This window comes from Lithobates pipiens, unplaced genomic scaffold, assembly GCF_037356315.1.
Source record: "Lithobates pipiens isolate NorthernLeopardFrog02 unplaced genomic scaffold, aLitPip1_a1.2 Scaffold_28, whole genome shotgun sequence".
Classification (NCBI taxonomy): domain Eukaryota; kingdom Metazoa; phylum Chordata; class Amphibia; order Anura; family Ranidae; genus Lithobates; species Lithobates pipiens.
Window position 1 is genome coordinate 196,244,065 of NW_027507789.1, and position 17,479 is coordinate 196,261,543.

General features: G+C 43.1%; 1 protein-coding gene across 1 annotated transcript in view; it reads left to right on the top strand.

The window, feature by feature from the left end:
• Window positions 1–9,559, top strand: part of ZNF831 (zinc finger protein 831) — a 329,907-nt gene extending 320,348 nt beyond the window's left edge. Inside the window, exon 7 of the mRNA XM_077458434.1 lies at window positions 6,802–9,559. Within this exon, the coding sequence (XP_077314560.1) occupies window positions 6,802–7,533 (732 nt within the window). The 3' untranslated portion in view covers window positions 7,534–9,559. The remainder of the gene's footprint in view (window positions 1–6,801) is intronic.
• The last annotated feature ends 7,920 nt before the right edge of the window (window positions 9,560–17,479 follow it).

Genomic DNA, 17,479 nt, shown 5'->3' on the forward strand with positions numbered 1-17,479 from the left:
ACTGCTAGCAGCAAAAAAACAGTGCATAACTCTGTGTAAACATTGCAAGTGGCAAAAAAAGGGGGGGGGGGGGGAGTAAAGTGCTAATAATGCAAATTAATAAGTCCTGGAATATTGAAAAATAGACGTGCAAAAATCTGTAAAATAAGAGTTCTTTGTTTCAAACTCAAGTGTTGGTGTTATCATGCAAACACATAAGTGCAGTGGTTGTTTCTTTCTTTTATCCAATAGGTGAGAGGATGTGCCCTTACCTCACGGCTGTGAGGTTACAGCCTTATTATAGTATAGGTGTATATATCCTATCGCTCCAGTTCTGAGACCTTAGAATGGGTATACCTCACAAAATATAGAGATGATAATCCATAGTGTAGTATTTCAGCAAAACCAATTTTTATTAAGGTATAACATCAGGGTACTCACATTATGGAGCACACATGAACAGCGGTATATGAGTAAAACGAGCGTTGCACTCCAGCGTTCTTTCCGGAGAAAGAGAGAGGGACACCGGAAAGAACGCTGGAGTGCACCGCTCGTTTTACTCATATACCGCTGTTCATGTGTGCTCCATAATGTGAGTACCCTGATGTTATACCTTAATAAAAATTGGTTTTGCTGAAATACTACACTATGGATTATCATCTCTATATTTTGTGAGGTATACCCATTCTAAGGTCTCAGAACTGGAGCGATAGGATATATACACCTATACTATAATAAGGCTGTAACCTCACAGCCGTGAGGTAAGGGCACATCCTCTCACCTATTGGATAAAAGAAAGAAACAACCACTGCACTTATGTGTTTGCATGATAACACCAACACTTGAGTTTGAAACAAAGAACTCTTATTTTGCAGATTTTTGCACGTCTATTTTTCAATATTCCAGGACTTATTAATTTGCATTATTAGCACTTTACTCCCCCGCCCCCCCTTTTTTGCCACTTGCAATGTTTACACAGAGTTATGCACTGTTTTTTTGCTGCTAGCAGTATTTGCACAAGGTTATGCACTGTATGAACTAGTAGTCCATGCTTTACATATATATAACTTTTTTCTCTTTAATTAATTTATCTGATTCATTCAGATTTGTTTTTCATTTTGCACATTCACTTGGCATGCTATATTGCATTTTTGCACAGTTGTGTTTACTATCACCAGAGTGAACGCATATTGATTCCTGTTGTCTAGATATTGACCTATGATTGCTATTTATTTATTTATTCACTTGGCATGCTATATTGCATTTTTTGCACAGTTGTGTTTACTATCACTAGAGTGAACGTATATAGATTTCTGTTTTCCAGATATTGGCCTATGATTGCTATTACTATTTATTTACCTAGCTCATTATGCAACATATAAGTTAAAAGGTACTTTTATACTAAGTCCATATCCATTTATATAGTTCTCTTCCATCACCTTTCATCTATAGCTCCAATACCTACCTCCCTGTTTGCTCCCACCCCCCCCCTCCCCCCACCCTGTCCCTTCTTTTTTCTTCCCTGTTTCTCCTTTTCTATTTCTATATCTTAACTTATACTGCGCGACACTATTATTTATAATTGTCAAATGGAATAGAGATTGGGAACTGAGCCTTTATTGCTCTCAAAGAACTGCTCTAGTTCATCTAATATGTCTGATTGAACTTCTGAGTCTTTCAAAAGAGACTCATTTAGCCTTCAAGTGTTTGAGCTAGGTGCCACTTGGCGAAGGCCCAACACCATGGAGATCAGTGTGTGATCCGATAGGGCTATGTGACCAATCTGGGCATTAGTAACCAAGGGGATCATGCTGTGGGAGATCAGAAAAAGGTCTATCCTCGAGTATGAGCCATGCACCGTGGAGAAGAATGTGTAGTCTCCCTCCTGCGGATGGAGAATATGCCAAATATCTATCAAGCGGTGGGAGTGCAATAATTCCCTAATTTGGTTACAAACTCTCAAAGACAAGGCAGAGGAGCTCATCGAGGAGTCCCTGCGGGGATCACTAGTAAGGTTAAAGTCACCTCCCAAGACTAATGTTCCTTCAGTGAAAGAGACCAGGGTGCATAGACATGCATCGAGGGCTGGGAGTTGATCCACGTTTGGCAGGTACAGGTTAGCTAGGGTAAAGGTCTGCGAGTGAAGTGTACCTTTGACAAAGAGGTATCTACCTTCTCCATCTGACTAGAGGTCTATCAGCTGCCACTGTACTGTTTTGGCGAGGAGGATACATGTGCCCTTTGATTTGGTAGTGGGCCAGGCACTGTTATACGCTACAGGGAAGTGTTTGCTGTAAAGTTTTGGTATCCTGTCTGCTTGGAAATGGGTCTCTTGTAAGAAGACTACATAGGGTCTATGCCTCCAGAGCTCTCCAAGACAACTGTATCATTTTCAGGAACATTTAAGCCCTTCACATTCCAGGATCCAAATTTTAGTGACATTTTGGTGGAACGGGGCTGGGTCGTCAGCCTCTGCTAGAGCCCCAGTAGGAAAGAAACAAGGGGATGGGAGGGGGGGGGGGTAAAGGGGCTAGAGAAAGAAAAGAAAAGAAGACACTAGAGGGAGCCAGAAAGAGGTGAGATGGGGAGAGAAAGGAGAGAGTTGGAAGGGTGGGGATAATCTAAATCTCCAAACGGAGTGTTACTGCCTATCTGGGCAGTTAAGGCCTTATGGGGGAAGAGGTAAGGCACTAAGGAGATTGGGCCCCATGGTTCAGGACCCCTCTGATAGCTTCCTGTCCAGAGTGGCCTCAAGGTGGGCCATATTGATATAGGTAAGCTTCTCTACAGAAGAAGAACATAAAAACAAAAATGCGTCTGGTTGAAAAGAAACACTTAACTTTTTCCAAAATGACAATGTGTGAACAGAGGTGTAGTAATCATTAATATCGTTATAACATAACTCTACAATTACAGTTTAACCAGTCCGTGCCCTTCCAGGGGATAGGGCCCGGTGAGAGTAAGCCAGAGTTACCTCAAACCCACTTGGGATTGCTCCTGGGCTTCAATCGAGACAAAAAACAAAAGCAAAAAAAAACAAAAAACAAATTGTAAATCTTACCCCTGACCACTCACAGTCTATTAAGACCTATATCTATATCTCCATCCGGAGTCATTCTACTACAGAAACTTTTCCAGTCAAAAAGTACCTCTCATTAACCCAAAATATGATCAACAAATAAAATAAACAAGTATTTTTTTTCCAGAGTTTCCTTCAGGTAGCTTCAGTATGAACCCACCGCCCAGCAATCTTAGGGGCTCGTCCTTCCCCAGTGTGGGAGAGTTTGGGGCCAGCTCTATTTATTTGTCTCTGACCCCTCAAGTCACTAATAAGTAGGGAAACTGGCCCAGTACAGATTCTCACTTACGTGTGATGCTAGACATAAAAGTCTCTTGTCTTTAGAATCCTCAAGACAGAACTTGGCCTGGTGGGCTTACGGCTGATTGTCCTGGGGCGCCTGCGGTCTCCTGCATTGGATCCGATGATTGCACCGGGGCCGTTGAGGTCTGGCTGCTGGGTTTGCCTTAGGGCTTGTGTTGGTCGAAGGAAGAACAAATGCCAACCAGTTAGGTATTGATACCGGTGGTAGCCAGAGGGATCCAAGGAATGCAGGGACTTCTGTGGGGTGTCATAGAGTATATGAACGACCTCCTTTACGGACAATGAGATGGAAAGGGTGTCCCCACTTGTAAGTAATCCCTTGCTCGTTAAATTTATCCAGCAGGGGCCTCATGCAGTGTCGCATCTGGAGGGTCCTCCGGGAAACATCAGGCAGAAGGGTGATCTGTGCCCCGTCAAAATCAATATGCCCCCTGTGCCAGGATTTCTGTAGTATGTCCTCTTTAACAGAGTAACTGTGAAGACAGCAGAGAACATTCCTTGGTCTGTCCTCCGCGGAGCCCCTGGGGCCGAGGGTTCTATGGACCCTGTCAATAGCAATCGGTGTCTCTAGTGGATGCTCCAGACAGTTGTTAAATATTGCGGTGACCATCGCCTTAAGATCAGCCTGGCCTGTGGCCTCTGGCAAGCTACGAATTCTGACGTTGTGCCTGCGATTTTTCCAGGTCGTCCAGTAGTAATTGCAACTGAGCGATCTGGTCTGTGATTTCTTCATGTGTGGCCTGCAAGCCACAGACATCTTGGCGTAGGGCTGTGGTGCTAGTTTCCAACGAGGAGACCCTAGTGGTTGTTTCTGAGACCTCTTGTTTAATCCCTATTTTTTTGCTGCGTAGAGCTGTTTCTATTCTGACACCTATTAAGTCCAGGTCAGCTTTAGTTGGTAGCTTTTGCAAGAGGGCCCACAAGGCCTGTTCCATGCGGGGGACAACTGGGGGATTCAGTGGAGGCATAGTCCCTGGCACAGTGAGCAATGTAGCCTGTGATTGCTGCTCCGGGGACAGAGGTGCACAGGGCAAAAGCCCCTGAGAAGATTGGGTGCCACGTGGATACCATTGTGCTGTTCCGCTGTGGTCAGGGCTGCCTAATGATGCCAGGGACAGCGAGCGAGGGAGGCAGGGAGAGAGGTCGCTGGGTGGAGAGAATGGAAGCATGTCATTACCTCGTTCGCTTCCTCCCTCTCCTCCCGCAGGTGAGCCGAGTTCTGGTCTAGCGGCTGGAGCCGGCGCCATTTTGGCAGGGTCCGGAGTGGAGGCTGGCGGCTGGATCAGGACTAGGTACTTCTCCATCATTACGGCGGAGATCGTCGATCAGCAGGCTCTCCTCCTCTGATGCTCGAGTGAGGATGCAAGGAATTTGCGTCCTCACTCCTCCATGCCGAGACCATGCCCCTCCATAGTACACAGGTATGGTATAGTGTATTTATTCTATCACTTCTAAGAATTCACTTGAAATGTGTGTAAAAAGACATCTGTTACTACCAATATAATTCACAAAACTGTAAAAACAAATTCAAATTGAAGTTGTAGTGAAACATTTTTAACATTTTGGCCACTCTGAGAATGTTAAATTGTTCCACATGTTGCTCTTTTATGAATAACTTCATAATGCTCAGCAGCAGGAAGGTTACGGTTGGGGATTCAAGTCGAGACCCCTGTTGTGCACCTTCCCAGAACTGCAGGTTTTCAAACACAGCCATCAAGCATTGCATTTGGAATCCTGTGTGAAGCAAGTTTAGACCTCACTGAAAAGTATTGGACTGTCAGTAAACTGAAAACAGCTTTTACAATGTATTATTATTTGTCTTTTAAACGGCTCTATCTGGTTTACTTGTTATGATGCTTTCATGCTTTTTGTGCAGCTTTCATGTACATTTGTGTTTGGAAAAATGATGGCCATCTTTACTGAGTAGTGTAGGAGTTCTACCACTTTGCTAGTCAAAATGAACAATATCTGTTCTTTTAACTGCTTTATATATGGTATATTTGGTTACAGCGACCACAGACATAGTGATAGTTGTCCTAAATGTGCAATCTTTGTTAAACTACTCATGAATTCAACAGTGCATGTGGTATGCATGATTATAGCGTTTAAAACTGAGGAACCTTTGTTCATAAAACCTTTTATTAAAAATATATGAATCAAAAAACTGTATTGTTACTGTACTGTAATTTTCCCTTATATTATATTATTTTAAAGTGCTGCTGCACTATATAAATCATGTATAATAATAATAGTTTAAGAATTAATTTGATAGACACATTAGACAGCAACAGATAGAAGCAGCCATCAGAGTTCCTGGATGGACCTACTTGCTTGGTTTCCAAAATTAGTTACCAGCTTAAAGTAATTGTAAAGCCTAAAAGATTTTTACCTTAATGCATTCCTTATATTAAGGTAAAAAAAAGTTTAGGTTTCAGCAACGCCCCCTCAGATCCCGTTACTTACCTGAGCCCTCATTTGATCTAGTGCCATGCACACCTTCAGCTTTTCTCGCCCCTCACTTCCGGGTCTCCCTGACTGTGCTGGGGCACTGGGAGCCATTGGCTCCCAGTGCTGTCAATCAAAACCAGTGACGAGGTAGCCGGCAACGGGGTCGAGTCCCACTGTCTGTGTGAATGGATGCAGCAGCAGGGCTCGGGTATTAGAACGCGCGAGTGGCTTCCCATGGGGGCATTAGACAGAGAGGAGGGGCCAGAAGCGCCAGTGGGGGACCCGAATAGAGGAGGTTCGTGGCCGCTCTGTGCAATTCCATTGCACAGAGCAGGTAAGTATAGAAATATTTTTTGTTGTTTTTTTTTTTTAATTACCTTTACAATCACTTTAAAATGTATAAGCGTAATAAACATTGCGGAACATTTGTGTTTAAGATAACCATGTAACCTTCATAACTGGGAGAAATTTTAATATATTTAGTACTTGCCTAAAGGTTTTTAAACTGTGTTGCCTTGGAAATGTTTGCTAAATTAGCAACTATTTAAAATTGGCATTAATTGCATTTACTTTGCTTTAATCATATAGTCCTCAGGTAAATAATTGTAGTATCTACAGCATTTTCATCTATTTATTTGTATTTATTTAGCATTTTTATAAGTATTTTTTGGCTTTTACATTCCAGCCTGTAACTTTTAAATGTTTTTAGTTTTAGCAGAGTCTTTAATATGAAATCTTTCAGCAGATATAATCAATACAGTGAAGTCATTTTGTGATATTTCCTTTTTTTTTCTGTGAGCAGATGTTTTTTTTTTAAACTTAAATAGTATAATACGGGCTAAATTATTAATACATTTTGGATTTTTAGATTGTTGATCAATTTGTATATCTCAGGAGGTCTGATACCGAATGTCTTTGGGTGCTTTAAGAAAAGTTATCATTGACGTGACTATTCAGGATGTTTTCATCGGGGTTTGTTTTGTTTTCAATAGGGTGATCATGGACATGAGATGGACAGTCATATCCACGAAGGGACATCTACAAAAATAGCATCAGCACCACTATTTGCTCCTATACCCCAGATCACTGCTGGAGAAAAATCCAAGTCACAACTCCCTGAAGTGTTTTTCAGTCTGAAATTCCCCCAAACAACATCCTTAAGCTGGCAGAAGTCATGTAATATTCCCACTAGCAAAGAGGAAACAACATCTGACCAGTTAACATCTGAATTTAAACGGGTTCACCTACAACAAGATCTAGTTGATGGCCCCCCTCAAAAGCATGGAAGGAGAATACTGCATAGGTCCAAAACCATAGGACATAGTATGGGTGAGGAAAGCATAGGCCCAAATAACAATCTTGCATTACATAACAGCAGTTTGCCCCTTTTGACAAATGTTGACCTACAGTCTAGAGTTCACACAGATTCCTTAAATGTTGTATACAGTCCATCTCTACAAAACACCAGGAAATCTGTAATTGATGGATGTAGACCTTCAGATCACAATTCAGATTCTGGGAAGGCTGTGGAATCTCGGGAATTATCAATGGGCATGAATGTTCCTTCACAGAACCGTTGTTGTACTTCAGAACCTGAGCAGAAAACTCTTAAATTTCAGAAAAAAGTTAATCTTGAGTTGATGAGAAAGCAAACCCACGTGGAATATAGTGATACCAGCAGTGATGATGAAGACAGACTGTACATAGAAATCGAAAGAGAGTGATTTGGAATAATAACAGCATGCCCATGATCTTAATATTTGCCAAAAAAAATTCTCTTCTGTGGAATCGGAAAGTGATTTTTGTGGATTTCTTTTATTTTACTACTCGTTATATTAACCAAGGAATAGTAAGATATAATAAGGTTCTTTTTCATCTTTGACTGGAGGACAAAGCTGCTTTCCTTGTAGATATTAATTTGAAGAGTACTAGTTACCTAAACAACGGGCTTCTTTCAGTAGCACAATGCAAAAAATAGTGATGTAGGGAGAGAGAAAAGCTGAGCTGAGCTTTTAAAAGGGTTGTGAAAAGATGGCTGCAAAATTTCACCAAGGCAGGGATAATAGGATATCATTGCAGGGCTTGCATGTGGAGGATAAAACAGTTTCTAAAAGGTTAAGTGATGTCATAGCACATAAACTATACATTGTATTTTTATACAGGAATACACCCCCCCCCCCCTCCTTTATATAACCCTGTTTTGTGTAACATCACTTTACTGCCCTCATTATCACCACCAGCAGTGGTGGCTGGTGCTCAATATTTTGGGGGGGGTGGCAAACCAACACCCCCCCATGCAGGAGACAGATGGGAAGGCAGTGATCAGAGGCCTCCTTACCATAGGAGGCAGATGACAAGAATCCGGGGTAGGGCTGCTGCTCCTCGCTCCAGCTACTCCTCGCGTTGCTTCTCCTTCTGGCCAAACAGGAAGTGGGTCCTAAGACCCGATTGTCCAGGGAGTCCTAAGACTCCCTGGCTAATCGGGTCTCAGTACCTACTTTCTGATTGGCTGGGAGGAGAATCAGGAAGACAATAGCAAATATTAATTTGCTATTGTTACACAACTGGGTGGACTCAGGGTGCAGTGCTCTACGCCCCAAGCCCACCCTTTTTTGAAGCCAGTTAGAGCCTCAGGCTTTAATCACGTGCTTCAAACAATCCATGTGTCCGGCTTCCTGAATGTAGATTAGGAGACGGGCGAATGGATTAGAGTGACGGCACCCTGTGCCCCTTATTGGTCGGGCCGCTGCTGACCACCAGCACTAGGTTTACTACTACTTATTTAGATTAAGCCATGGCAGCCATATAATGCAGAGGGCCTCTGTGTGAATGAACAGGTTGGTCCTCTTTTGATATTTATCATTTTTTCCACGTAAGAAATTGCATTCTTCCTGCATGCTAACATGCCAGATTCTATATTTGACGAAGAGTAATTTTACTTGCAGGAAGTCACATGACACCTACAAGTTCCTATTTTGCCACTTTCAGTCTCTTACTATTCATTGCAGCCATATCTTCCCCAGAAATATTGACATCACTTTCAGTAACAAAAAATTATCTAAGTTTTGTGTTCTTCTTGACATCTGTAATGACAGGTCCTTTTCAGCTGAAAGCATCTGATCAGTGATGTGACTTTACTTGTATGGATCGGATTCTAGGGAATTATTACTGGTCTTTCCAGCCACTGTCAAAGGTGGGTGCAGAAACTAAGATAAGCCCTCCATGTAACAGCATGGTATAGTTAGGTTCAGGAATTTGCACAAAATAGACACCCTTTAAATAAAGAAATAAAAGCTTAATGGCAATTTACAGTTCATTATAGGTTAGTGATATCACACATTTTTGACAAATTGTATTATCCTAATTAACTTAGGAGTGATTATAGATGGTAGGCTGAGTACTCTGTTTTATTTTGTGATTTAGTTGTTTTTGATGTATAATTGTAACAAATTACAGCTTTTTATCTGAATGTTTACAGTACCGTTCTCTGACATTTTATATATTGTTATATTTTTTTGTGGTACTATATTGATTCCAGGTGTCATTGGCATTGACACACATCTTGCAGCATAAGCATTGAATGTTTTAATGTTATTGTGTTTTTTAAAGCTCTAAACATGTAAGAGGTAATGTGCAGTTTTTTTGCCTTCCCCACTTGATGCTCCTTGACAATCAATATAGTTTTATATCTATATAATGTATAATATTTACTTACTGCTTGTATTTTACATAAAACTGACATGCAAAGGATTTCAGGAATTTCCATTTTGGATCTGTTATTTTCTAGTTTGACATTAGTAGTAAAAAAAAAAAAAAAAAAATGTAAATTAAATACAACCCTGGGCGATTCGATCTGGATATATGATAAAAAATAATAAAGTAGAGATTGTCTTCACTAAAAACAATGTAAACATATATATATAGATATAGGCAGCTGTATGCAAATCTCTGCTTTTTCTCTGAAAGTTGACCTTGACCGTATCCTCTCATAAGCATTTTTATAGGTTGTTCAATGTAACGGGTAGCCACATTGTCCAGTAGGGAAGCTTGGAAAATGGGAAAAAACCAAGCATAGCTTTATTAGAAAAAGTTACATCCTGTATATTACTAAGGCTGCCTGTTTTTCTTATCTATTAACCGCTTTGATATGCACTTTTTATTGTAGACAGGCCTGTCAAAGTCAGTTTAGTGGGCCTCTGAAGTTCACTAGATAATGCGATGATGCGTCGAAGATCTGCAGTTACCCATTTTTATTATACCCTAAAAATGTTCATCAGTGTAGTGCAGTCCAAAGTTAGATTGTTACTATAGTGTTAAAAAATAATGCTGTTTATCGCACAACTTTATTGCTTCTTTTAATTAGACAACTGTTTACTGTATACAGCTGTTTGGTAAACTATGTATATGGGCTGAACTAAAAACAAACAAAAAAAAAAACACACACACACACAAAATACAGTACACCTTTGCTAATAGAAGCACATTTACCCATAATTTGTAATTCTGCAAGTACAGAATGTAAGCTGCAAAATGTCCTTGAGAAAGTGCTGTGCCTAGCGCGAAACGTGTTAGAATAGAACTTGTTCCTGCTGGCTACTTTAATAAAATAAGTTTACTTTGCCTCTCAGTATGTGGCATTCCTGTTGCTGATACAATTGGTTGCTTTGGTGAAGGTGAGCTGAGCCAGTGATTGTGGAGTGTGGAGCCTGATCTTGCCTGGAGTAACATAGGAAATATTTGAGACTGTAAGATTTCTTGTTGTGAGACAACAACTTTACCTATGCTGCACTGCACTGAGGTCCCAAGCAGTGCTATCAGCCCTGCTGATATCAGAGAGAGAACATTATAACACCTCTCTCTCTCTCTTCCCATCTTAATAACATACTGTACTGTAAGGGAAAGGGGATATGTTTTCTAGGAGAGAGGTTAGGCATGGCTGACAACACTGCTTATGATTTTAGCGCATCAGACTTATCAATCAGCTCACAACAGGAAATTTGGAGCTTACTGGATTTCTTGCAGAACAGGTTTTTTTTTTTTGCCCTTGCATAATTTTTAAATGCATTTTACTGCAAGCAGAGGCAGAGTTGTCAGCTTACTACAGTAAGTTAGGAGCTCATGGTATTTTCATGCAGAATCAACAGGTAATTTTCTGTATTTGCAATTTAAAAAAATGTGCATGTACTGCAGAGATGTAGAAGACCAAGTAGCTGTTGGAAATATATTTAGTGATCCCAGCTACAGTACCATGCATGATCATATTACCAATATTTTGCTGACAATATTTTTTATTCTTTAATAACTTCATCATTCAAATTTTGGATGATGGGGTGCTAAATAGCAGAACAGTTTCTGGAGAAAGTAATTTGCTCTTCATTCCAGATAATAAATAAGAAATTGACATACAAATCTCTGCCTGTAGCACCACATTTATAGAATGGAAATTGCTATTCTAGAATTAAGAAATTGCAATATGATAAATAAGTAAATTGTTGTATGTTTTGAATAAATACACTATTTTACAGTGTTTGGTTTAAGAGAAATATGAATATTAAAACATTCAATTGTAAAATGTAATTAAAACAAGTTTTGTTTTGGACTTGCTTTCTCTGTATTTCTGTTAGAAATTGATATTACAGAAACATGCAGAAAAACTGTGCCAATAGCACTGTACAGTACATTTGATTTCATGTTTTTGCCTTCAAACAATGATTTATAATCAGGGAAAAAAAATCTCCAATTGTCTTAATTTAGTAAACTGATTTTCAGAAAAATATCAAAAGCCAAAAATGTATTTGGTTATATTTAAACACTTTGTTAACATCAGTACATGTAATCGAGTATTTGTACTGGCTCCTCATAATCCAATGCATATCAAGGAAACAAAAGGCACGTCTCTATTTTGTCTCATTCTAATGAATTTACATACAGGAAGATGGACTGAAAAGTGCCCATATGCCCATGCATCGCTGGAGTAAAACAGAAGTGGATGTATGGGGAACACCTTATTCCCTTTTCTGCTGAAAAGGGGAAAGCATTCACTATTCCCATAGGCATTTTCTGAATTTTTGCCAGATACCTATGCATAGTCAAAACTTTGTTTTCAGTTTTGTATAGGGAGATGAAAGGTCAGTCAAGGGTCCCTGCTGGGACTTACTGTCCAGGTAAAATGCAAGTACATTTTTTATTGTTTCTACAGTGCCTTGAAAAAGTATTCATATCCCTTGACATTTTCCAAATTTTGTCATGTTACAACCAAAAACATAAATGTACTTTATTGGGATTTTATGTGATAGACCTAAGTGGAAGGAAAATGATAAATGTTTTTTAATTTATTTTACAAATACATATCTAAAAAGTGTGGCATGCATTTGTATACAGCCCCCTTTACCCTGATACCTCTAACTAAAATCTAGTGGAACCAATTGCCTTCAGAAGTCACGTAATTAGTAAATAGAGTCCACCTGTGTGTAATTTAATCTCAGTATAAATACAGCTCTTCTGTGAATTGAAGTGAGGTTTGTTAGAGAATCTTAGTGAACGAACGGCATCATGAAGGCCAAGGAACACACCAGACAGGTTAGGGATACAATTGTGGAGAAGTTTAAAACAGGGTTAGGTTATAAAAAAATATCCCACGCTTTGAACATCTCACAGAGCACTGTTCAGTCCATATTCCAAAAATGGAAAGATTATGCCACAACTGCAAACCTACCAAGACATGGGCATCCACCTAAACTGACAGGCCAGGCAAACAAAGAATTAGACAGAGAAGCAGCCAAGAGGTCCATGGTAACGCTAGAGGAGCTGCAGGGATTCACAGTTCAGGTGGGAGAATCTGTCCACAGGACAACTATTAGTCATGTACTCCACAAATCTGGCATTTATGGAAGTGTGGCAAGAAGAAAGCCATTGTTGAAAGAAAGTCATAAGACGTCCCATTTGCAGTTTGCAAGAAGCCATGTGGGGGACACAACAAAAATGTGAAAGAAGGTGCTCTCGTCAGATGAGACTGAACTTTGTGGCCCAAATACAAAACGCAATACAAAAACTATTTGTGGTGGAAAACTAACACTGCACATCACCCTGAGACGAGGTGACAGATGTACACCGTAGGGATCAGGAGTGCACCGCAAGGTTGTGGACCCTACGGCTGACTGCTGTGGACGGGAGACAGGTCCCACCGGGGTTAGAGCGTAAGATTCTCTGGGGCGCGGAGTCTGAGAGCCAGCAGGTGTTCACCAGAGCCTCGAGTGGTGAGGATGGACTTGGCTGCAACTGGCTCCAGGTCGCGACCCCCAGGGTCCTCCAGCTCACACCCACAGTAGGCAACAGGAGGATAGGGATGGTGAGGGACAAAGCCAAGGTCGGGGCCACAAGCAGACAGAAGTAGTCAGGGACACGCCAAAAGGTCAGGATCACAGGCAAACAGGGATAGTCAAAGACACGCCAAAGTCGGTAACGGAACAACAGAAGAGCACACGGCAGGTAACAGGAAGCCAAACACACAAAGGAATACACAATGGTTGATCAGCACTGATGGCCTGCAGTGCACAGGTTAATATAGGGCTCCCTGATAGGGCCTGGGGTGGAGCCATGCTTAGAGGAGAGGTTATAAAAACCACCAGGTGGAAGTGGCTGGCCTCTTAGTCTGAACACATGAGGGGAGGTAAGCAAACACAGGAAGATCACTGCATAACCATGACAGTACCCTCCCTCTTACGAGGCCTCCCCCTCCCCCGCCTGGGTCCAGGCTTAAAGGGAAACTCCAGATGGAACCTCCTTAACAGACAGGGAGCAAAGACCTCAGATGCAGTGATCCAAGACCTCTCCTCAGGGCCCAAGAATGCCTTTACGGAGCCGGGAATCCAAAACGTGACTAACCTCGTATTTTAGATTATCCTCAGAGACCGAAACAGAGGTAGGGAGAGGACGAGAGGACTTGAGGACTAAAGGCTTTTTAGGAATGGGTAAGGGCATGAGAAGATCAGGAGTCTGAGCAGGGTCCCGCACACCCTTAAAGATGAGCTGGGCATCCAAAACAGGACCACCAGACTGGGCAGAGGTCAGTGGATCCCTGAGGTCAGGTTGGTTAGAAAGTGACATGTCACAAGAGTCAAGCTGGATAGCTGCAACACAAACAGAATGCAGAGAACCCTGAGAAAAAGATTGAAAACCCCTCCTGGCCGAATGAGGTATTCTATCCAAAGGATGGATTGAGCCTCTTAAATGGGTTTGAACGGACATAGTAGCAGTAGGGTGAGGCCAGGTCACCGAAGGTGCTAAACAAGAAGCAGGAAGCTCATTGGGCATGGGCTGGACTGGCATAACTGGTGCAGAGGTCGACTGAATAGTATTGTCAGGTATAGCGATCATCTCAATCGCATCACAGGGCATAGCAACTGTGGAACTTGCAGACAAGTTAGCCTGGCTGTGCGTCCAAGGGAGATTAGGGACAGACAAAGGTAAATGGTTATGCGAACTGGAGTGAATGATCGACTCAGGTTCATAGGTGGACCCCTCATTCAGAGTACCACATGACCTAGAGAGTGCACCAGTCCGACTATTGCAGGACGCATCCCAGAGATCGCTATATACAGCGGGAAGAGCAGAAGATACTGGGATGGTGGTAACAGGAAGTTTCTCCTTTGGGGTACCCTTGAGTAGGCAGGAAGAGGAACAGGAGGAACCCCAAGCCAGGATCTGCCCAGCAGACCAGTCAATGTGTGGAGAATGGAGCCGTAACCAAGGAAGACCTAATATGATAGGAGATGAAGCTTAGGTAAGACAAGGAAGGCTATCCACTCCTGGTGGAGTTTTCCTACTGACATCTTAACAGGAAGAGTCTGAAAGCGGATAGGGCCCCCTGGGAGAACCGTGCCATCAATCGCCAAGACCACCAATGGCGTTGTAAGGGGCAAAAGGGTAAGTCTCATGGAGGATGCAGTTTCCCAATCCATGAAATTGGCAGCGGCTCCGGAATCCAGATGTGCTGAGACCGAACGAGAGGAAGCACCGACATGAAGCAACACAGAAAGGAGAAGACGAGAAGGTGAAGGTGATATTTCAGGGTCTAATACTCCACCTTCCAGATGTATTAGCCCTGAGCGTTTTTCCGGACGAAGAGAACAAGTGTCAAGGAAATTACCTTTGGCCCTACAATAGAGGCATAGGCCCAGAGTTCTGCGCCTAGCACGTTCTTCGGGAGATAATTTAGTCCAGCCCAACTGCATAGGTTCCTCAGTAGGCAGGGGGTGTTCCTCGGATCGAAGAGAAGGGACTGGGGGCTCAGGCTGCCTAAAGAACGGGGAGTGCTGGCGTCTTTTTTCCAGGGCCCTCTCCTGAAAGCGAATATCGATCTGGTTACACAAGGTGATGACACTGTCCAGATCAGCAGGAAGGGATCTTCCTGCTAATTCATCCTTCACTCTATCAGAGAGACCATGTAAAAAGGTTGCAACTAGGGCCTCATTATTCCAGCTCAATTCAGCTGTGAGGATACGGAACTGAAGAGCATACTGTCCCACAGACGCAGACTCTTGACGGAGACGTAAAAGAGCGCTAGCCGCTGAGGAGACACGACCCGGTTCCTCGAAGATATTCCGAAAAAGTTTCAAGAAATCAGACAGGCTAGAAACCACTGGATCATTCAGTTCCCACAGAGGGGCAGCCCAAGCTAACGCCTCGCCAGACAGGAGGGATATGATATATGCGACTTTTGCCCGATCGGACAGGACGTTTTGGGGCTGAAGTTCAAAATGAATTGTGCACTGGCTAAGGAACCCCCTGCAAGCCTTGGAGTCCCCAGAGAAATGGACCGGAGCTGGTAGTTGTAATGAATGTGTGGCTGCGACTGATGCGATAGGTGCAGAGGCAGATATCGGTTGAGGTTGTTGAACCGGGGGTCCTAATGAGGCCTGAACCTGTTCAACACGCGATGCCAAATCCTGAAGGAATCGCATCACCTGGGTCTGATGCGATTCTTGGGTCTCAAGTCTGCGAACTAAGCTCTGCAATGGATCATCTGCAGGAAGCGGCATGTCAGCCGGGTCCATGGCTGATCAAACTGTCAGGTCACCTTGAGGCGAGGTGACAGATGAACACCGTAGGGATCAGGAGTGCACCGCAAGGTTGTGGACCCTACGGCTGACTGCTGTGGACGGGAGACAGGTCCCACCGGGGTTAGAGCGTAAGATTCCCTGAGGTGCGGAGTCTAAGAGCCAGCAGGTTTTCACCAGAGCCTCGAGTGGTGAGGATGGACTTGGCTGCAACTGGCTCCAGGATAGGGATGGTGAGGGACAAAGCCAAGGTCGGGGCCACAAGCAGACAGAAGTAGTCAGGGACACGCCAAAAGGTCAGGATCACAGGCAAACAGGGATAGTCAAAGACACGCCAAAGTCGGTAACGGAACAACAGAAGAGCACACGGCAGGTAACAGGAAGCCAAACACACAAAGGAATACACAATGGTTGATCAGCACTGATGGCCTGCAGTGCACAGGTTAATATAGGGCTCCCTGATAGGGCCTGGGGTGGAGCCATTCTTAGAGGAGAGGTTATAAAAACCACCAGGTGGAAGTGGCTGGCCTCTTAGTCTGAACACATGAGGGGGGGTAAGCAAACACAGGAAGATCACTGCATAACCATGACAAACACACCATCCCCACCGTGAAACATGGTGGTGGCAGCATCATGTTGGGGAATTCTTTTATTCAGCAGGGACAGGGAAGCTGGTCAGAGTTGATAGGAAGATGAATGGAGCCAAATACAGGGCAATCTTAGAAGAAAACCTGTTAGAATCTGCAAAAGACTTAAGACTGGGGCAGAAGTTCACCTTCCAGCAGGACAACGTCCCTAAACATACAGCCAGAACTACAATGGAATGGTTTGGATCAAAGCATATTCACGTGTTTCGAATGGCCCAATCAAAGTTCAGACCTAAATCCAATTGAGAATCTGTAGCAAGACTTGAAAATTACTGTTCACAGATGCTCTCTGTCCAATCTGACAGAGCTTGAGCTATTTTGCATAGAAAAATATGCAAAAATCTCGCTCTCTAGCAGTGGTGACCCATCCATTAGGGCTAACCCCTCTATCCACGCCACCCCCTATATGTATAATAGATAGATTTATACATAGCCTGAATCTATCCATGGCTGCCGCAGCCACCCCCAATTCATGCGTCCGGCCCCTTTCAGGACGCCGGGCACCTGAATGATAGGTGTTCTTTTGAAGCCATAGGCTCTAATAGGCTTCAAAATAGGGTGGGCTCATGGCACAGAGCAATGTGCCACGAGCCCACCCAGGTGTTACAACAGCAAATGAATATTCGCTGTTGAAACACTGATCCTCAATCCGGCCAATGTGAGACCTGTTGTCCGATTGGCCGAAAAGAGAGGACTCCCGATTGCCTGTCAAGTAGGCAGGAGGAAACAGAAGCCACTGCCGCCTTGATGACCCATGTAGAGCAGGGGAACCGGAGGCCGCCGCCATGATGACCCATGGAGAGCAGGGGAATGGGGGGCCATGAAGCAATACGATAAGTGCTACCGACCGACCGGGGGGGATCGTGGCATACTGTTTTTCACCCCTCCAAAAAGAATTAAAACTGGTAGAGACATCCCCAAAAAGACTTAGCCCCTGTACACACGGTCGGAGATTTCCACAACCA